Source organism: Mytilus galloprovincialis, chromosome 11 (assembly GCF_965363235.1).
Source record: "Mytilus galloprovincialis chromosome 11, xbMytGall1.hap1.1, whole genome shotgun sequence".
In the NCBI taxonomy this organism is placed as follows: Eukaryota; Metazoa; Mollusca; class Bivalvia; order Mytilida; family Mytilidae; genus Mytilus; species Mytilus galloprovincialis.
Window position 1 is genome coordinate 43,132,001 of NC_134848.1, and position 18,896 is coordinate 43,150,896.

At 31.1% G+C, this 18,896-nt stretch overlaps 1 protein-coding gene across 1 annotated transcript in view; it reads left to right on the top strand.

Annotated features, from left to right (window-relative positions):
* The window catches only part of LOC143052205 (uncharacterized), a 50,245-nt gene that overhangs the window by 21,002 nt on the left and 10,347 nt on the right, over window positions 1–18,896 (top strand). Inside the window, exons 7-13 of the mRNA XM_076225177.1 lie at window positions 1,471–1,742; window positions 9,599–9,720; window positions 10,972–11,141; window positions 11,493–11,664; window positions 13,373–13,486; window positions 16,137–16,377; window positions 18,396–18,591. Of these exons, the coding sequence (XP_076081292.1) occupies window positions 1,471–1,742; window positions 9,599–9,720; window positions 10,972–11,141; window positions 11,493–11,664; window positions 13,373–13,486; window positions 16,137–16,377; window positions 18,396–18,591 (1,287 nt within the window). The remainder of the gene's footprint in view (window positions 1–1,470; window positions 1,743–9,598; window positions 9,721–10,971; window positions 11,142–11,492; window positions 11,665–13,372; window positions 13,487–16,136; window positions 16,378–18,395; window positions 18,592–18,896) is intronic.

The following is an 18,896-nucleotide window of genomic DNA, read 5'->3' on the forward strand; positions in this document are numbered from 1 at the left end:
ATGTGAACTTCAATTTAACCCCTTGCTAGAGATTGACAATGCATGCATTGTACGTGTACTGGTTATTTTTAAAGAAAAAAATGTCAGCAATGAAAGTGAAACTACGGTAAATCATTTGATAACTGATTCGATCCATGAAAAATCAATCTTATATGGTTAAAAACAATGAGAAACATAGCTAGATGTTTAATATAATTAAAACAAAACCAAACAGACCTATAAAAATCCAATTGCATGTGTTGGTTTAATCTATTCATATCTTTATTTATGTTTACATCGTGTATATGGTCATCTGAGGTCAAATCAATACATGTAGTTAATTAGATGATGTATGGACTAAAATCCACACGAAACGAACCTACATTTTCTCTACCCCATGCTTTGTAAACTGTTTATTTTAGACTTTTGGTAGTTTGGATAAATTTTTTACTTTGTTATAAATCAAATATGAGAATTTGAGTCAAATCGGTGACCATGAATTTGACAGCTGAGCTATTGCCCCTTTAAGAGTGTTTATTTATCTATAATCATTAGTTTCAGAGGGGAAGATTTAAGGGGACATAGGATTGACCTGATGAGCATTTTTATACCTGGTCAGATTTTCTTTAAATGCTTTTAGTTTCAGAGATAAAAGCAAAAAACTACATTTTATCCCAAGGTTCAACTTTTAGCCGTTGGTGCACATCTTTGTTGATGGATGGGATCATGACACCCATTTATTAAACTAAGATATCGTAGGATGATTTAGACAAAGTTTGGTATTCATGCACTTTTTAAGGAAATAAAAGTAATAATCCTGCGATTTCCTATCAATTTGATGAACAGAATTGATCTGGAATAAGTAGCTAAATTAATATTGTTGCAAAATACTTCCAGATTTACTGTGGATTCAATTATTTTTCGTGGGTACCAGTTTTTGTGGATTGAGCAAATTTTGCTTGTTTGTGGATATCTGATTTCGTTGTTTTGCCAATTTCTAAATACATTTCAAATGAAAATTTGTTTTTCGTTGGACATTTTAATTCCTGGTTCACTTGTACCAACGAAATCCATGAAAATTGGTATCCGACAAATGATAATGAATCCAGAGTAATTTTGTTTTTCAAAGTAGATGGAAACAATTGTAATGACAATGTCTTAGAAATTTACCGGTTGAATCATTTCAATCTGTTGCATTCCATTAGCTGTTCTTGAACTTAAAAGTTATGAAAATTCCTTGACTAGAAATCTATGAACTTCTGGGTCCTTGTTAATAATGGTTAACTTATCAGCATAAGACTAGTAAACTTGCAATACCACTTAAATTGTCAATGTATTTTTTACCCACCAATAGATTAATGTGTGTCTTCCTTGGACCTGTTGTATGTTTTAATTTTATGGAACAGCCCTTAGTAAACTATTTAGATGTATAACATGATGTTTTGTATTCCATTTTGGAGTAGATCTGTTTAAAGTTCTTTCTGATTCCAGATTGTGAAAAAACTATTCCTTCACAGGGCAATAAAGAAGGTAGAACAGGTGTGGCTACTCAGTATGCCATGGTTTGGTTGAGGGACTTTATTACAAAATATGCACAAATGCAGCCAGACAAGTGTGAGTTACATCTGCCACCGTGCCTCACCAAACAAGGCATATATGAGAACATGAAAGAAGAATTAACTCAATTGCAGTCACCTCTTATCTCAGAAAAACATTTTTATAAGATGTGGAAGAAAGATTTGCCACATGTAAAGATACCTAAGGTAATGCATGTTTAGTTATATTTGGACATCTTCAAGTATAAAATATTCATTAATAGCATGGAGCATCTTAGCATTGTGTCTTTTTTAGCACCTGGCCCAAAGCACCAATTGAGCTTTTCTTATCACTTGGCGTCCAGCATCTGTAAACCTTTACAAAAATCTTCTCCTCTGAAACCACTGTGCTTAATTTGACCAAACATGGTCAAAATCATTATTAAGGTATCTAGTTTAAAAAATGTGTCTGGCGATCCGGCTAAGCAACCAAGATGGCCACCAAGGCTAAAAATAGAACATAGGGTAAAAATGTAGATTTTGGCTTATATCTCTAAAATCAAAGCATTTATAGGAAATCTGACATTGGGTAATATTGTTAAACAGATCAAGATCTATCTGCTTTAAAACTCCGACCAATCAGGGTAATTTTTAGAAAATTTTGCAGCTTTTGGTTATTATCTTGAATATTGTTATAGATAGAGATAAACTGTAAACAGCAATAAAGTACAGCAAAGTAAGATTACAAATAAGTCAACATGACCAAAGTGGTCAATTGACCCCTTAAGAAGTTATTGCCCTTTATAGTAAATTTTTAACAAATTTCATAAATTGTGTTAAAGGGTAGGTCCATTTAGGGCCAATTTTGGCCTCAAATTTCAGGTTTATCTGACGAAAACTTTTTGACACTTTTTAAACACTTAAGTGTCTATTTCAATTGATACAATTAGTTTAGGGACGACATCAAAAGATTGATGTAGGAAAAAAAACTTAAATCAAATAGTTTGGGTGTGGGGGTGTTAAAATTCTACAAGTTTTGTAGATCTAAAATGGATTTTTACATATATCCCTATTGGTAAATCAGTTTTTCCCAAATTAAGTTATTAGAGGGGGGTTGGGGTCAGTGAAAAAATTATGTGAATTAAGTTTTTTATCCTACATTGAACTTTTGATGTCGTTCCTTCTGTGAAAGATTTTAACTGATAGAGTCATTAAAAATGCTCTAATTCAAGCTTAAATATGAAAAATCTAGGAAATATGCCCAAAAAATGCACTTTTCAGATGGTTTCAGTCAAAAGCGAAAGTGGCCGCATCCATGTTCATCTCAACCTTTATATATGATATGTATTATCATCCAATACAACTTACATTTCAATATTATGAATGAACATGAACGCGGCCACTTTCATTTTAGATGGAAACAGTCTGAAAATTAACTAAAATGCTAAAATTGTGAAGATTTCAGTATTTTAGCATGCGTTAATGATGCTAGTACCTGATAATTGTGCATTGTTTTGTCAAAAGCAGCCCATATTTATGTAGCAGAAGCATTCTACTGTCCAATGAATAAGTAAAAGTTTACATTTTAACAGTTATTTCTACTTAAAGGGAAACTTCACAAAAAAATCAAAAATTGATATAATGTTCATTCTGTATAAAAATGCTCAAATTCATAGATATTAAAGTTTTATTCCGCTAGATAAGCGACCACCATCGATTTTAAATTTAGAGTATCAATTCTACGGTTCCGCCATTTTGTCTTCTTTCCCGATTAATAAAAAAAGATATGTCTATAAACCACAAAGAAACAAAACCACAGTAACCGATGTAGTCGTAATTGCGTGTCGATATCTTGTCAATCGTATGGTTGTTTTATCCGACTAACTAACTTGATACGGAAAATATTCTTTAAATACCATGGTCTGTTGTTTTTAAACTTGATATTGGAATTAGGTGAAAAGTCAGAGTTGAAATCATAAATAAGTGTTCCATGAAAATTGTTTTCGAAAATCTAATTTGTTCATAATTCTTTAAAGTAATAAACTGTTTTCAAATAAATTTTGATCTTCCCTCTTCTGATCACCAGCATGGCTAAAGGTATTACTTTTTAAGGTATTGTGAGGGGTGTGAGGTGACACGTCCAGGTATTCAAGCGATTTCCTGTCGGGCTTGCAAGTTCACGCATCGTTTCACTTCTGCAGGTATTGATCAGTGTACACGGCTGATAACATTTAACTTTCCATTTTGAACTATCAGATGTATAATATACAACTCTGTCTTACTTGTCATTACCAAACTCATACGCTTGTTTATAAATAACATTTCTGGTGTAAAGAATATTATTCATAAAAATATAAATAATACCCAAAAAATAAGATTTGATGAAATTAAAACCTATTTAAATATTTTTTCCAAGGGTGAATTTGGGAAAATGTAATATATACTGATAGTCAAAAGTGAAGGACAGATTGGAACATACCAGAAATATTGATTTAAAAAAATGTACGCACTTGCCGACGATTCGTTTATACGACTGGATAGAAAGTTACGGAACTATAGCGCAATTTAAAATATATACATGTATACATTGAACATAAGAAAAAAACATATATTCTGAATAAATAGGGGTAAAAGTGTTGTAAATAGACTAGTCCACATATGCCAACAGTATGCACTAATCAATAGTCGATAGACTATTGTATACCAGAAGAAGAAGAGAACCAATTTGATTTAAATACAGGTCGATGTATAACTTTTGCTTTGGTTCATTGAAGTTGTGGACATAGTAAAATCACAGATTTATATTTCAATAAGATTGTTCTCGAACAGAGGAAGGAATTCGTCATCACAATTGTTATATATGCCACTGGACGAACGCTAATTATCCCGAAGGGATGTGAATATTTTGTTGGGAAAGTTTTGAGTATCAAAGTTTCAAATTTTCTTTCTTGGTATTCAATAACAGAAAAAAGAATAAATTACTTGTCCGCTGAATAGGGGTATTCTTGTCAGATGAAAGACTTTTAGTTATATTTAAAAAATAAGGAAATATGACATTAAATTGGTTCTGTCTTTTTTTTAAACATCGTTAAAAAGATGTGTGTCTAAGGTGAACGCCACAAGAACCCTGTAATACTAGTACGAGAGTATAGCATGTAAACCTTGCTTCTCAATAATATGGTTGTACAGGAAATCTTTTCATACAGATTGACAACTCATTGTCCGATATGCATGTAATATTTGCCACATGACACCCATAGTTCTTTCTACCATCATCATCTTATTCTTTGATATTGCTGTCAACATCGATGGTTCACACCCAAACAAAATGGGAGTAATGGACCTTCAGAGCTTCTCCGTGTTATACACTTGTGAAATATATAGACGAAATTTCTGTATTAAAATGAATATACATCTCACAAACAGGATTTTCAAATAACGATTTTGAGAAATCACCTTACAAACCAATATAAACGTATGGCAAGATATAACCATGAAGGAATTTAGTTTTTGTCAGACACAAGAACTCATCACTATCATAAACGTATACGTATATATGCATACAATTTCAAATATCAATAACAAGCGGTCGATGTCGATAGTGCGTTTACTAACTGTTCGAGTTAGACATGTCACTTGTTCATTCTTGAAAGCCTTCGTATTCCCCGTCTAACGATGGGAACTGTTTCTGATTGTGTTGACTATAAATGCTTGTATGGTAATTCTGTCGTTTATCTGTACAAGCGGTTGCATTTCCTCTCCTTTCCCAACAAACAAACGAACGAAACGCTACTAGTCTGCTTTCTCTGGAGCTCATCCTCAATAACTCGTGTACGTCAGGAAACTTACATGTATACTAATAATGATTGTTTCAAGAACAACGATGTATGGACGAACTATTCTAAATTCGTCAATATCAGTTATGCATGAATGAAATATAACTTTTATTACAACTACTATATGACTTATTTGGATTAATGACGTCTATCATGTTCAACACTGCACAAATATTATCAAAGAATAAAAAACAAATCCTCAAAAATCCTTAAAAAAAATAATGCCTTAGCTTAGATAATTGGTATTTTTTCACAAAAAGTTCGTGTAAATGATTGTCAAATGAATTTAATTATGTAACTTGTAAGAATAAAATGTTAAAAAGAAACTAAAAAAAAAATCATGTATGTTGTATTTTTTTATCAATTAAAAACTTTAAAATTGCAATAGTTTTATTAGCATTTAAACACAGCCAGATTTGAATACAAGTTAAGAAATTCAGGTAAAGTCAATGATATCAAACAGATGTACAATGGTATATCAAATTGGGTAATATTGCATTTAGTTTTTATTAAAAATTAAAACTACTATTTTTTACCTCATATTTGAATCTTTACGCCAATTGCCGCTAAGAAAGTAATCAAAAATTGTTTCCTTTTATTTTTATACATTTGCGGATTTACGAATCTGAATTTGATTTTCAATTAATTTACACAATTTAATTATTGAATCTTTATTCTCATCGTGTATTAAATCTTAGTGTATTAACATCGTGACATCATACTCTTTCTATTTTTTTCTGTTTATCCTTTCCAAATAACAACATTTATACCTGTGTACGCTTGAACTCACACCTGCGGCTAAATAGCTACAAGGTAAACGAATTGACCTCAAGCCGAGAAATATACAGTGACCTTTACAAAATAATATACACACTCTGCTCACACATTAGTTGCATTGAAATGATTATCAAAACAATAACGGTAAATAGAACGGAAATATTTTCAGTTCAATATCAGTAAAAATGTTCAATAAATATTTTATGAATAAAATCTCAACAATAATTAATTAGGTAAATTTATTCAAAAACATTTACTAGAGATAATTTTATAGGAGTTTAATTCAATCAATACAAAACGGTATATGCATATTTATTTTCGTTCATTATTATATTGTGGTTAATAACTACGACCATTCCTCAGCTGTGCGCTTTTAATTACGTATATTGTCGATAAGCTCTAAGAGTTAAACAGATTTTATTTTTTCCCAGAATTCAATAAATCGGGCTAATACGTCACGACCCACTCGAGAATTCAACCAAAAAAGTTACAGATACTTGATTTTCTCCGTTATTAGAAGGAATATAAATTTAAAACTTTGCAAATGTGTTTTTTATGTGAAGATGAACATAATTAGATGATAAGTAAAAAATCGCGGAATTTCCCTTTAATATGTATTAAACATAAGTGAAACTGAGAAAAAAAAAGAAGAGACCAAGAGGGTCTTCTGATTAGAGGTACTTGGTCTATCAAACACCAATAAGGTCAAGATAGTACTTATGCCCCACATACAAGTTTGTGTTCATATTGTCAAGGTGGATCCTTAACTTGCACTCAAAAGTAGGCTAAAATATGGCTAATGATGAACAGTAAACCAATGGCCTGAGATATCAATGAAAATCATTAAAGGAAAAATAAATAAAACACACACAGTGGTTTTCCTACCTTTTTTCAAATTGGGCCTGTGCCCTAGCCAATTTGGGAAAAAAAGTGTTGTATAATGTATGAATTGGGGGAAAAAAATCAATGAGTTCAACATTTTTAGAGTATGTAGATAGATACTAGAAGATGTGGTATGAGTGCCAATGAGACAACTCTCCATCAAAGTCACAATTTGTGCATGTTATCTAGTATTTTAAAATTCCAATTTTCTTTCATGTTCTAATTTTGACATATAAAATCTTTTTCTTGTTTTCTTGTCAATGAGATTTCTCTCACAAGCATGTATATTGTTGGATTGACAGTCAGTTTTACTTTGTACAGGAGCAGAGTTGACTTTAAGAGAGTTTTCTCAGTTGTAGAAACAATTCTTTAAATTTTTAAAATTTATTTCAACTATATTTCAAACTGCTCACCATGTGTTCGTGGTGGGACTGATCTAAATGCTGAACTAAGCTTACCCATTGTCAAAACTGGTTTACAGTGAAAATATAGTTGCCTGTATATTCAATATGATTACATCGGGAACAGTACAACAATCTATGTTTTGAACCAACTGATACAAACAATATAATTATCAATTGCCTTTCGGCTACAACTTGATTGAATTGGGAATTTTACATGTTCAATTTGGGAAAAAAATTGGGTATTTTCTGAACGGGAAGGAGGCCAGGCCAGGCTTAAAATAAAGGCAGCAAAATTACTGACACAACAACAAGCAACAACTATTGAATATTAAGGTTCTTTCTATTAATCTCACCTGGCCTAAAAGTTCAAGTGAGCTTTATCATCACTTGGCATAATTTAAGCCTTCACCAAAATTCTGGGACAAATTTCACCAAACTTGGTCACAATTATCATCTCGGTTTGTAGTTTTAGAAATGTAGCTGATATGATTATGCCCGCCAACCAAGATGGCCCATGTGGCTAAAAATGGAACAAATGGGCAAAATGTCAGTTTTGTCTCTTATTTTGAAACAAAAGTGTTATAAAGAAAGAAAATCTGACATAGCAAAACATCAGAATGTTACGCTCTACCTATTGTCCATTTACCGGTACATCAAATATGTCAGACAATTTCTAATAGGAGTTCTTGCCCTTAAATGATAGATTTAACCTTCTTTTCATTTTTCCCTTTTTATTTTGAATTTTGAATTTGTCGCCTTATATCTGAAACATTATAAAAGATAGATAGAATCTTAAATAGGAAAAAAATATCAGAAGGACAAAATCTTCAATTATAACTCTCACAATATTTATATGTTTGATATCGTCCAGTGCCTCCTTTTTGAAGGTATTGCCCTTTATTGGCTTTAATGACAATATTTACCATGTTTTTTGGGGTTGTGCCCTTTAAGATGAAAACTAAAATAGAAAGATAGAAACTTAAATAAGCAAAAGCCATTAGCAAGACAAGATCTACTAACAAGTGAGACTTTTTTAATAGAATTAGGAGATTCACTAGTACTCTTTGAAGGAGTGATTACCATTTAAAAAAATGTGTCTTTTCCCCTCTTTTTGGTTTTGAAATAAACAACTTAAGAAGATAGAGAGAAACTAGACGCCCTAATAAGCAATATCAGATCCACAAAACAGAGATTTTTGTCATGAATTCTATTCTAACCACCTCAGTAGCCAGTACTTCCGCACTGGCATGAAGATACAGATTTTTTGTGTTATTGAAATTTGCTGTTACAAAATGTTAGAAATTATTATAAATTAAGGAATGTATCTTCCTCATGCAAATCTCTGATTCCTTTCACTGATTTGGCTATACTTTTTGGACCTTTTGGATTATAGCTCTTCATCTTTTATATAAGCTTTGGATTTCAAATATTTTGGCCACGAGCATCACTGAAGAGACATGTATTGTCGAAATGTCATCTAGTGCAAGAAAATTGGTACCGTTAATTTTATTGTTGGAGAGTTGCTTTTGTTGAATATGCATATAGACCAAGGTCAGAGACACAGGCTCTTTAGAGCTTCAGAAAAAGTTTTTGTTTCCAGAGATCTATTTTGAATCGAAGATTATTTGTCAGGTGCCAACTATTAAATAAGATTTATACTAAACACGATAGACACAAAATAAAAAAATAGAAAAAATATATGGCATGGTACTGGTACACATAGTTCATGCAGTGAGGTAAATGTACAATATATGTATGTTGATGGAAAATATACAAGTTATTTGTACCGGCTTTAGAAACAGGATGAAAAGCAATACTCCACCAGCTTTTCATCTGCTTTGTAGCAAGTTTTGTTATGTGTAATAAAGTTGGATATTATAAACATTTTTACTTGTTCTAAACCCAATAAACTTAGAAATGGCATGGTGTTACAGCAAACAAAAGAGACAAACATTTGAGGCTATTTTTGAATAGCTGTACCATGTAACATAAATTGAAAAAAAAACAATTAAACAGGTAATACTCTATTGTAACACAATTAAACAGTATAAATGACTATAAAATGAGAATCAAGACACTAAACAATTTTTTAAAGATATTGAAAATATCTAATTTGAATATTGAAAATTATAGAGACCAATTATGAGATTTGGATTCAAATTATATTCATTTATTTATATTTTAGAATTCCAGACTTTCCAAATGTAATATATGCACAAGAATTAAGCTTCATTTGGCTGATGTCAAAGACAAAAAAAGCAGACTTGTATTAATTAGTATGCGCAATGAACATCTAAAGAAACAAAGGTATATTGTTAATCTATTGTACGGTATAATGCAGCTTTGGAAAATAATATATTACAACCCTATGACATTTATTAACAAGAATATTTCAATACTTATAATTACATCTCTTCAATAAGATAATGAAAAATCAATTTTTATCATTTTTTTTTTTTTTTTAAATTTATGCACTTTTTTGTGATAGCATGGGTCATTATGTATATTTAATTCCTGTTCAGTAAACAATGAAATTGGGGTCAAAACCCTAATTCAACCTATCATTAACTTTTATATAAAAAGAGAAATATCCTTAACAAACATGTGAACTCAGTTTCAAGCTACTAAACTACCATACAAAAAACTTAAACCTGATCACAGGCTGTCTTATAGAACCTCAGACCATTAATCAATAATACCCCTTGACTTCCTTAAAAGGTTGGGCAAAAATACTTTTGGTTAATACAAAATAACAATAAAAACAATTGATATGGAACTGGTTGTTAATGATAGTCAAAAGATTACCAATTTTTCAATATGTATATTTTCATTCAGTCCTTTAACAAACAAGTTAATGTTATATGCCTTTTGTTCAGAGAAAAATCACAAATTTACAAAAATTGGCGGCATGGAAAATTTGACTTGAAAAAACATCAAAATAGGATAAAACTGTCTTAATTTATTTAGAACGGTCCACTTTGTCTTCTTTTGGTAGTTTGACTTAAAATTTAATTTCACGATAATAGCCCAGAAATGGGTAAATTGATGGAAATTGTGAAAATCATTAAAATTGCGTACTTTTAAAAAGGCCTTTACGCAATAAAAAAAAATGCATCATCATAATGATTTTTTTCCTCGCAATCTATTCTTTAGACATATAAACCCAAAAGTCAGGTTAAGACAAAAAGTTTTACTTTTTTTGAAGAAAATGTTGCCTCTCAGAGGTGTACATTCTTAATTTGGGTTAAATGAAACACTAAAAAATTTCGAGATTGAGAAGAGTAGTCATATGTTGTATAATGATTATAGATCAACATTAACACAATTTTCTATTTGTTATACACCCACTCTTAAGCTTAGGGTCTATATTGTTATAATATAAATTAGATCTATGAAAAAATATCAAATACAGTATTGAAACATAGGTTCCTATAAGACATAGAAGTTACAAGTAATTATAAAAAATATTTGAACTTTTATTCCTATACCATAATACATGTATAATGTTTTTAGAATGACTTATTGAGTATAAATGTTATAACAAATATTTTTTTAAAGCTTGGAACGACAAAAGTATTATAAACATATCCAAAAGGCAAAGAAACATCCAGACAAATACCTGAGCATCATCATTGATGGGATGGACCAAAGCAAGACAGAAATACCGCACTACATGTATGTCAGTTCAATGGTTAGCTGTCTTTGGAAATTGCGTGTTCATTTGGCAGGTATGATATACATTCATAAAGTCAAAATTAAAGTAAAACCATACAGTTGACATTGAATTAAATGTTTTTAAAGAATGTAAAAAAAAATCATGAACGTAAGACAGTTGGTCAATGTCCAAAAACTTATCATTGAAAGACTAAATATTGGAAAAGTTATTTTTATGATGTGTCAAATCACTATTTTATATAGCCAATCAAAATTTAAAACAGAATTTTAACTTATTTTTCCTTGATTTACAGACCCCCTGGCTCTTATGTGGAAAAATGTGTAATGTTGGTTGGTGGAAAATATTAATTATGTTTCTTTTCTTGCATCATCTTGTTTAAAATAGTTATGTATGTACATTTTAGGAGCAATTGTGCATGGTGTTGGGATATATGGTTTTTTTGATTACATGCAGTACCAACATGGAAGTGCCCTTACTATTCACGTTTTGATAAATATATTGTGGATGTTAAAAGAAAAGTTACCAGCCACACTGTATATGCAAATGGATAATTGTGGTAGAGAGAATAAGAATCGGTAAGATCTATTTGTTTTGTTCTTGTACATCTAACACAATATATTTAAATATATGATTTTTAAGGTGGTACCCAACATTTTCACTAAAATTAATTTGGCTCTTTAAATTTTCATAAAATTTTGACAAAGTATTTACTTTGACCTATTAACAAAAATATAAAAATTTCAAAAAATTTGAACCAACCAAATTGTCAAAAAAATTACACTGGTTACATAGCAGTTTGACAAACACTAATTTTGATCATTGAGAAACTAAATAATCCCCTAAAAACACAACATAATTAAAACATTTAGCTGATATTACAGAGTTATCTCCCTGTAGTGTTAGGTTCCACCTTAAGTTTTACTTTTATTGTCAATTTCAATTTGAGTTTAAAGTATCATTTAAGGGAAAGCACCTCTGAAAGAATCATTATTTTTATTTGTTCTGGGTTTTAGGAAGTCAAAATCTGGTCAATAGTCTGGTGATGTTGAGTGGTCAGGTTAGGAAAAGGAGAACATAGTTTGTGTAATGAACTGCTCCTACAGTTTTTAACTTAAAATCCTTAAAAAGATAATTACAGGAAGTTTGTATATATATTGAAGTTGTGTACCTGCTATTTTGGTATCATTTGGAGATCTTTCGACCATATCAGTATTCCAGACTTGGGAGCTTAGTCATTTCTCATTAAATTGGAGGTAACAAATTTTGCATAATCAATTGTTCATACAGGTTTCTTTTGGTCTCACAACTTTAAAACTAATTTTGAATAATGATAAGGGGTTATTATTTTGAGACTTATATGGAATGACTTGCTTAAAATTTTGCTACTGTTTGGAAATTAACTGAACTTGGTCTCAATCATTATCTAGTACTATGTATTTTGATTTGAACTGTATTTTACAAGATTAACAAACCACATTAGATATATGTGAGTGACACAGGCTCTTTGAAGCCTCTGATAAGTTTATTCTCCTATACCACAATTTTAGAAAGATAAAAAGATTTGCTATTGCATCAAATGTTGCAAATATTTCTGTACTTAAAGAGTTAAAAAACTTTCTAATCTTAAAATGGTAGGCCATTTAAGACTTGCTGATCTTGTGTGATATTTATGATTTTTAAACTGTCAAAAGCAAGGAAGTATTGTTTGACACGAGATAGATTATTAGATCTTGTTTATCTATGAATTTTGTCAGAACAAGATTAAAGTTGATAATTTTTTTGTAATGATCACAAGAAAGTTGTGTTTTTTATATGAACATCCTCATGAAACCTTTAAAAAATAAAGCATTAAAATTTCACATCATTTAAATTGGTGAGAATAAATTTGTCACTTTGAAGGTCAATAGGGAATAGAAGCCTTTTTGTTCTTTTACCATATTTGCATTCAAAGAATATAAAATAGTGCTTTAATCTGAACACTTGAGAAGAGTTGGTGGAAATGATTGTTAAAAACAACACCATGCCATATTGATAATGTAAACCTCAACAGCATCATTGGAAAATTGCAATAACCAGATGATCATTGGTCATTTTCACACAATTGTTTTTTCTCACTTTTACTGTAGGATTAGTAACTAAATCTTGTTTTCAAGAGTTAATTTGAACCTTATTAGCAAAGATAGATTGCTCTTCAAATTTTCATTCACGTATATAAATAAATTGAGGCTTTGCCCTCAGTTTGCATCTATTGTCTATATTGACAACACAAAATTTTAATTGCAGGTATCTGTTTGCCTTTCTGGGATTGTTGGTGGAGCTAAAAGTCTTCAAAAAAATAAAGGTTTCATTTTTACCAGTTGGCCACACACATGAAGATATTGATCAAGTTTTTTCAAGGTATTAACCAGCATGTTGATTGCTGAAGCATTTGTATATATTGTATGTTTACCATGGATCAAATCTCTTTGCAGCACAGTTAAGCAACTTTTACATTGAGTCATTCAGTACCCTAAAACTGTGACTCACAGTCATCAATTTTAATCATGAATCTTATGGAAAAATATACGAGTTTATTCTCTGTTTAAGGCAAGAAAATGTGGAAACTCAGTTTATTATTAGATTATCATTGATCATCTCAACAAGATTTGTTTTTTGGATTGAGACGGGACGCCGAAAGCAAGAAAAGCAATCAAGTTGAGATGACCAAGGATAATCTGTTTATCCCTATTCTACCTAAGACAATTTTGTCAATTTCATAAACAACTCCACGTCCTTCCTTAGTTTCTAGCAATTATTTTCCATCTCAAGCAAGTATCATGATATGAAAAATTATCATAAAATAAAGATCAAAGGAAAAATGCACAAAATATAATAAAGGTCTAGGTGACAGTGACTTACGGAAAGATTATAACAACAGGATATAAGATATTACAAACTAGTCAAAAACATCATGTTTATTTATGCAGACAGTTATACTTTTAGATATTTCTCATCCAATCTATTATGGTAATATTCTAAACAAAGCACAAAAATGTCAAGATTCACCTAAGAAATCTAGCAAAACCTTTAAATATACTTATTAAGAAGGGATATAGCTATGATAATATTGTAAGGTCACCTAAGACACATTTTGGTTCTAGTACTGATTCACTTATAGGAGTTTTGCAACAGAAATAAACACATTTATTCTAAAACAAGTAGTTAATATGATAGGGGTGAATAATTATACCAGGTATGCTCTTCTCATTTATTTTATGATGGTATGATACCAAACCCCTCATGGCATGGATTGTGCTCAATATTCGTATGATGAAGACATAATATTTCAATCAGTTTAATTGAGGTCTGGAGTTGGCATGTTCATTACTGCTAATAGTCATTTTGTGTAAGTTTCTTTTGTTACCTATTTTGACATTGGACTCAGACTTCTTAAAAACTGGGTTTTTTGCTGTGTTTTTTTTCTTTCTTTTCTATATTGATTAGAGGTTGAGGGAAAATGTTGAAATCTAAAAAAAAAACATGTTCAACCCTGGTTTTTTTTGCGCTTTTTACAAGTCAGGAGTCTCTAGCCTATGTTAGTCTTATATGAATTTTAATTTTAGTTTCTTTTATATATTTCAAGTTGAGTATTACGTCTAATTGAACTGGTAAACATTTTTTTATTAGTAGTCAGTCTTTGGGTGCAGATATATCTTGCTGTGTTTAAGACTTAAATAGGTGGACCTTAGCTGTTTTCTGCTCTTTTGTCATGTCATTGTCTCTTTAACAAATTCCACATTTCCATTCTCAATTTTATATGGCAAAAATTTGAACCTTTATTTAATCCTTTGTCGCCTTATTAACTTGTTATTAAACAAACTAGTAAACACCCTGGTGTCAATGTGATTATGAGTCATTTTTGTATTACCAGAGTCTTATATATAACATGCCAATGTATTAATTAGCTCAATTGATATAAAATGTTTTCATGCCCTACCTATATTATAGGGGCATTATGTATTCGGGTCTGTGCATTACTGTCTTTCTGTCTGTCCCGGATAATGTAGAACTTTATGGTTAACAGCTGTTTATCATGATCATGAGGATATTTAAGAAGACTGTGTAGAAGACATGCTTTATAAAATTATTCCATGACAGATATTATTCAAAACATATTATTATGATAGTGCCTAATGATAAATTAATGATTTTTAACCGGATTTTTATGACAAAAATGTCGTTTATTGATTTGGGGATGTATGGCGGGCGGGCGGCAATCAAATGTTGTCAGTGCAACAACTCATGAATCATTCAACCAAACCTTTAAAATTTTAATATGTTGTTTCTGACAACTAAACGAAGGTCAAGTTCAATAATGGCGATTTTGACTTTTACCGTTCAGGAGTTATGGTTCTTGAAAGATTGAAAAATGGAGTTTCCAGTTGTGTCTGTACATTTACGCATAAACTGTTCTACCAAAGCTTCCAAAATTTTATTATGTTGTTACTGATGATAAAATGGAGGTCAAGTTCAATAATGATGATTTTGACTTTTACCGTTCAGGAGTTATGGTTCGTGAAAGATTGAAAAATGGTGTTTCCAGTCGTGTCTGTGCATTTTCTAATGAACCATTCAACCATAGCTTTTGAAATTTTTACATGTTGTTACTGATGATAAAATAGAGGTCAAGTTTAATAATGACAATTTTGACTTTTACCGTTCAGGAGTTATGGTTCTTTTATGATCGTAAAATGGCGTTTCCATTCACGTTGTTGCATTTACTCATGAACCATTCAATCTAAGCTTTTCAAATTTTAATATGTTGATACTGATGACAAAATGAAGGTCAAATTTGATATTGACAATTTTCACTTTCACCATTCATCAGTAATGGTTCTTGTGATATTGCCAGGACACAAATATCTGTTAATAAATCCGGTTTGCTGTCGTTGTGACAGCCTCTTGTGTAAAAATGATTTAAAGACAGTAGATTTGATATTTTTACAGAGTAATTAATAAATTTAAATTATTTATAAAATTGATGTAAATCTAACTACTTCAATTGTAGGTTTTCACATTGGCTTACAGACCACTCTGCACTGACATTGCCATCACTCATCAAGGGTTTTGAAAAGTGTACCACACCATCATCGACTGGTATAATCACTGAAGATGTATTTAATGTTACTGAGTGGATTGCTCCTCACATTTCATCTATTTCTGGACATTCAAAACCACATGCCTTCAAATTTGAATCTGATGAAAATGGAAGAGCAATGCTGTTTACAAAGGCATATGCCAATGATAAGGTAAAGATGATCAAGTTCCTGTATATAAAACTATGAAAACTTTCAAGTCGTACTAATTACCTTTCTCAACATAATAAAGTGAGAAATTATGTTGATGCTCGAGTTTTAGTGTGCACCTGTTGTCAAAAGAAAACATCAACAACATCATAGGCAAAATCTAAATAAAATAACCAATTGGTAATCTTTGCAAGATATTTTTTTTTATATAGAGCTTTGCATTTGATTATAGTATTAACAAAACATTAGCATCAACTCAATATCATTGCTCCTTGTACCTATCACATATGGAGAACAGTGGCGAATCCAGGGGGCCGGGGTTGAAAAACCCCTTTCCTTTTTAGCTCACCAGCTTTTCTCATCACTTGGAGTCCGGCGTCATCTGTCGTCAGTAGCTTTTACAAAAATCTTCTCCTCTGAAATTACTGGGCCAAATTAAACCAAACTTGGTCACAATCATCATTGGAGTATTTAGTTTAAAAAATGTGTGGCGTGACCCGCCAACCAACCAAGATGGCCATCACAGCTAAAAATAGAACATAGGGATAAAACGCAGCTTTCCGCTTATAACTCAAAAACCAAACCATTTAGAGCAAATCTGACTGTGATTTTATTGTTTATCAGGTCAAAATCTATCTGCCCTGAAATTTTCAGATTGTTCAGACAACACGTTGTTAGGTTGCTGCCCCTGAATTGATAATTTTAAGGAAATCTTGCCGTTTATTTTTTATTAATTTGAATATAAGTATATATAGAGATAAACTGTAAACAGCAATAATGTACAGCAAAGTAAGACCTTAAAATTAGTCAACATGACCAAAATGGTCAATTGACCCTAAAGGAGTTATTGTCCTTTATACTCAATTTTTAACAATTTTCATAAAATTTGTAAATTTTTACTAACATTTTCCACCAAAACTACTGGGCCAAGTTTATTATAGAAAGAGATAATTGTAAGCAGCAAGAATGTTCAGGTTGCTGCCCCTGAATTTTGCTGTTTTTTGTTATCATCTTGAATATTATTATAGATAGAGATAAACTGTAAACAACAATAATGTACAGCAAAGTAAAACCTAAAAATAAGTCAACATGACCAAAATGGTCAATTGACCCCTAAGAAATAATAATTGCCCTTCATAGTCAATTTTAACAATTTTCTCATAAAATTTGTAGATTTGCACTCACATTTTACACTCAAACTACTGTGCCAAGATCATTATAGATAGAGATTATTGTAAGCAGCAAGAATGTTAAGTAAAGTAAGATCTACAAACACATCACCATCAACGAAACACAATTATGTCATGAATTTATCTGTGTCCATTGTTCAAAATGCACATTGACCAAGGTGAGCGACACTTTAGAGCCTCTAGTTTGTGAATGAGCAATGCATCTGAATAGGAGTTTACAGTTTGAACCCCCCCCCCCTCCCCCTTTCTTTTACTGGTGCATAAACCTCCTCATAACATCAGTCTTCACAATGAAGTGCAAAATCTACAGTCCCAGAGCTCAATTTTTGAAAATGTTTAGTTAGATTCTGTTGGCCTGTAGATATGATTTTTACCTGCCTGGGTTGCCACTCAGCGTGAAGACTAACATTGGTAAAAAATTAAATGCTACGACGGCTAATCTTAGAATTTTATTATTTAGTACAAAAACTGAAAGCTTCAGAACAACACAATGCAATATAAACAACAAACAGATATCTATACTAATCCTTGTAACTACCCTATTTTTTGCTGTTAATGAAACTTTGTCATGATCTTTTACCATATTTAAATTCCATTGTGCCTCTTCCATTTTATATTTTTATCAGAATAAATTTGTTGATTGCCTTAACAAAACATCGATTTTGCTGGGAATTTGCCTTCGATTTAAATGGGAATTCATGGTACATGTATATGTATTGGACAGTATTATTATTTCTAATAATTGTAATAAAGATATGTTTTATACTAGCAGAAAATAATCAAAGCATTATATCACAGTGCCTTTAATGCTTTATAACATTGTATCTTCAGAATTGGGACCATTGTGAAGGTACAGAAAAATACCTTCTAAAATCAAGACCATCTGGAAAGCCAAATATTATAGAGCCTAACTTTGAAAAAGTTGACCTAGTTAAACTAGAAAATGACATTGAAAAGGCTTTTAAATATTTTAAAAGTGAAGACATAGTTTGGTGGAGGCAACTTTTCCTATCTGCAAACAGTACTGGTATGTGTAATCTTGATTTTAATGATAATCCTTTTTACCTCTTCATGAGATCTGTATCTTTTGACATGATTAATGAGTGATTATTAAAAAGAGTAGTCTGTTTACTTATCAATTTTGTTTTCACTAAGTTATTATTAACAAATTCTGTAGTTGACCATATAATACTATCAGATTATTACATGGCATTTTTCATATCACATGTAGTATCAGCCCAAGAGCCGCATACCATGTTTACGTGGTTCCTGAAGTTTAAAGTTACGGTAAAAACGTTCACGGACGTTGGACCCAAAATTTGATACATTATA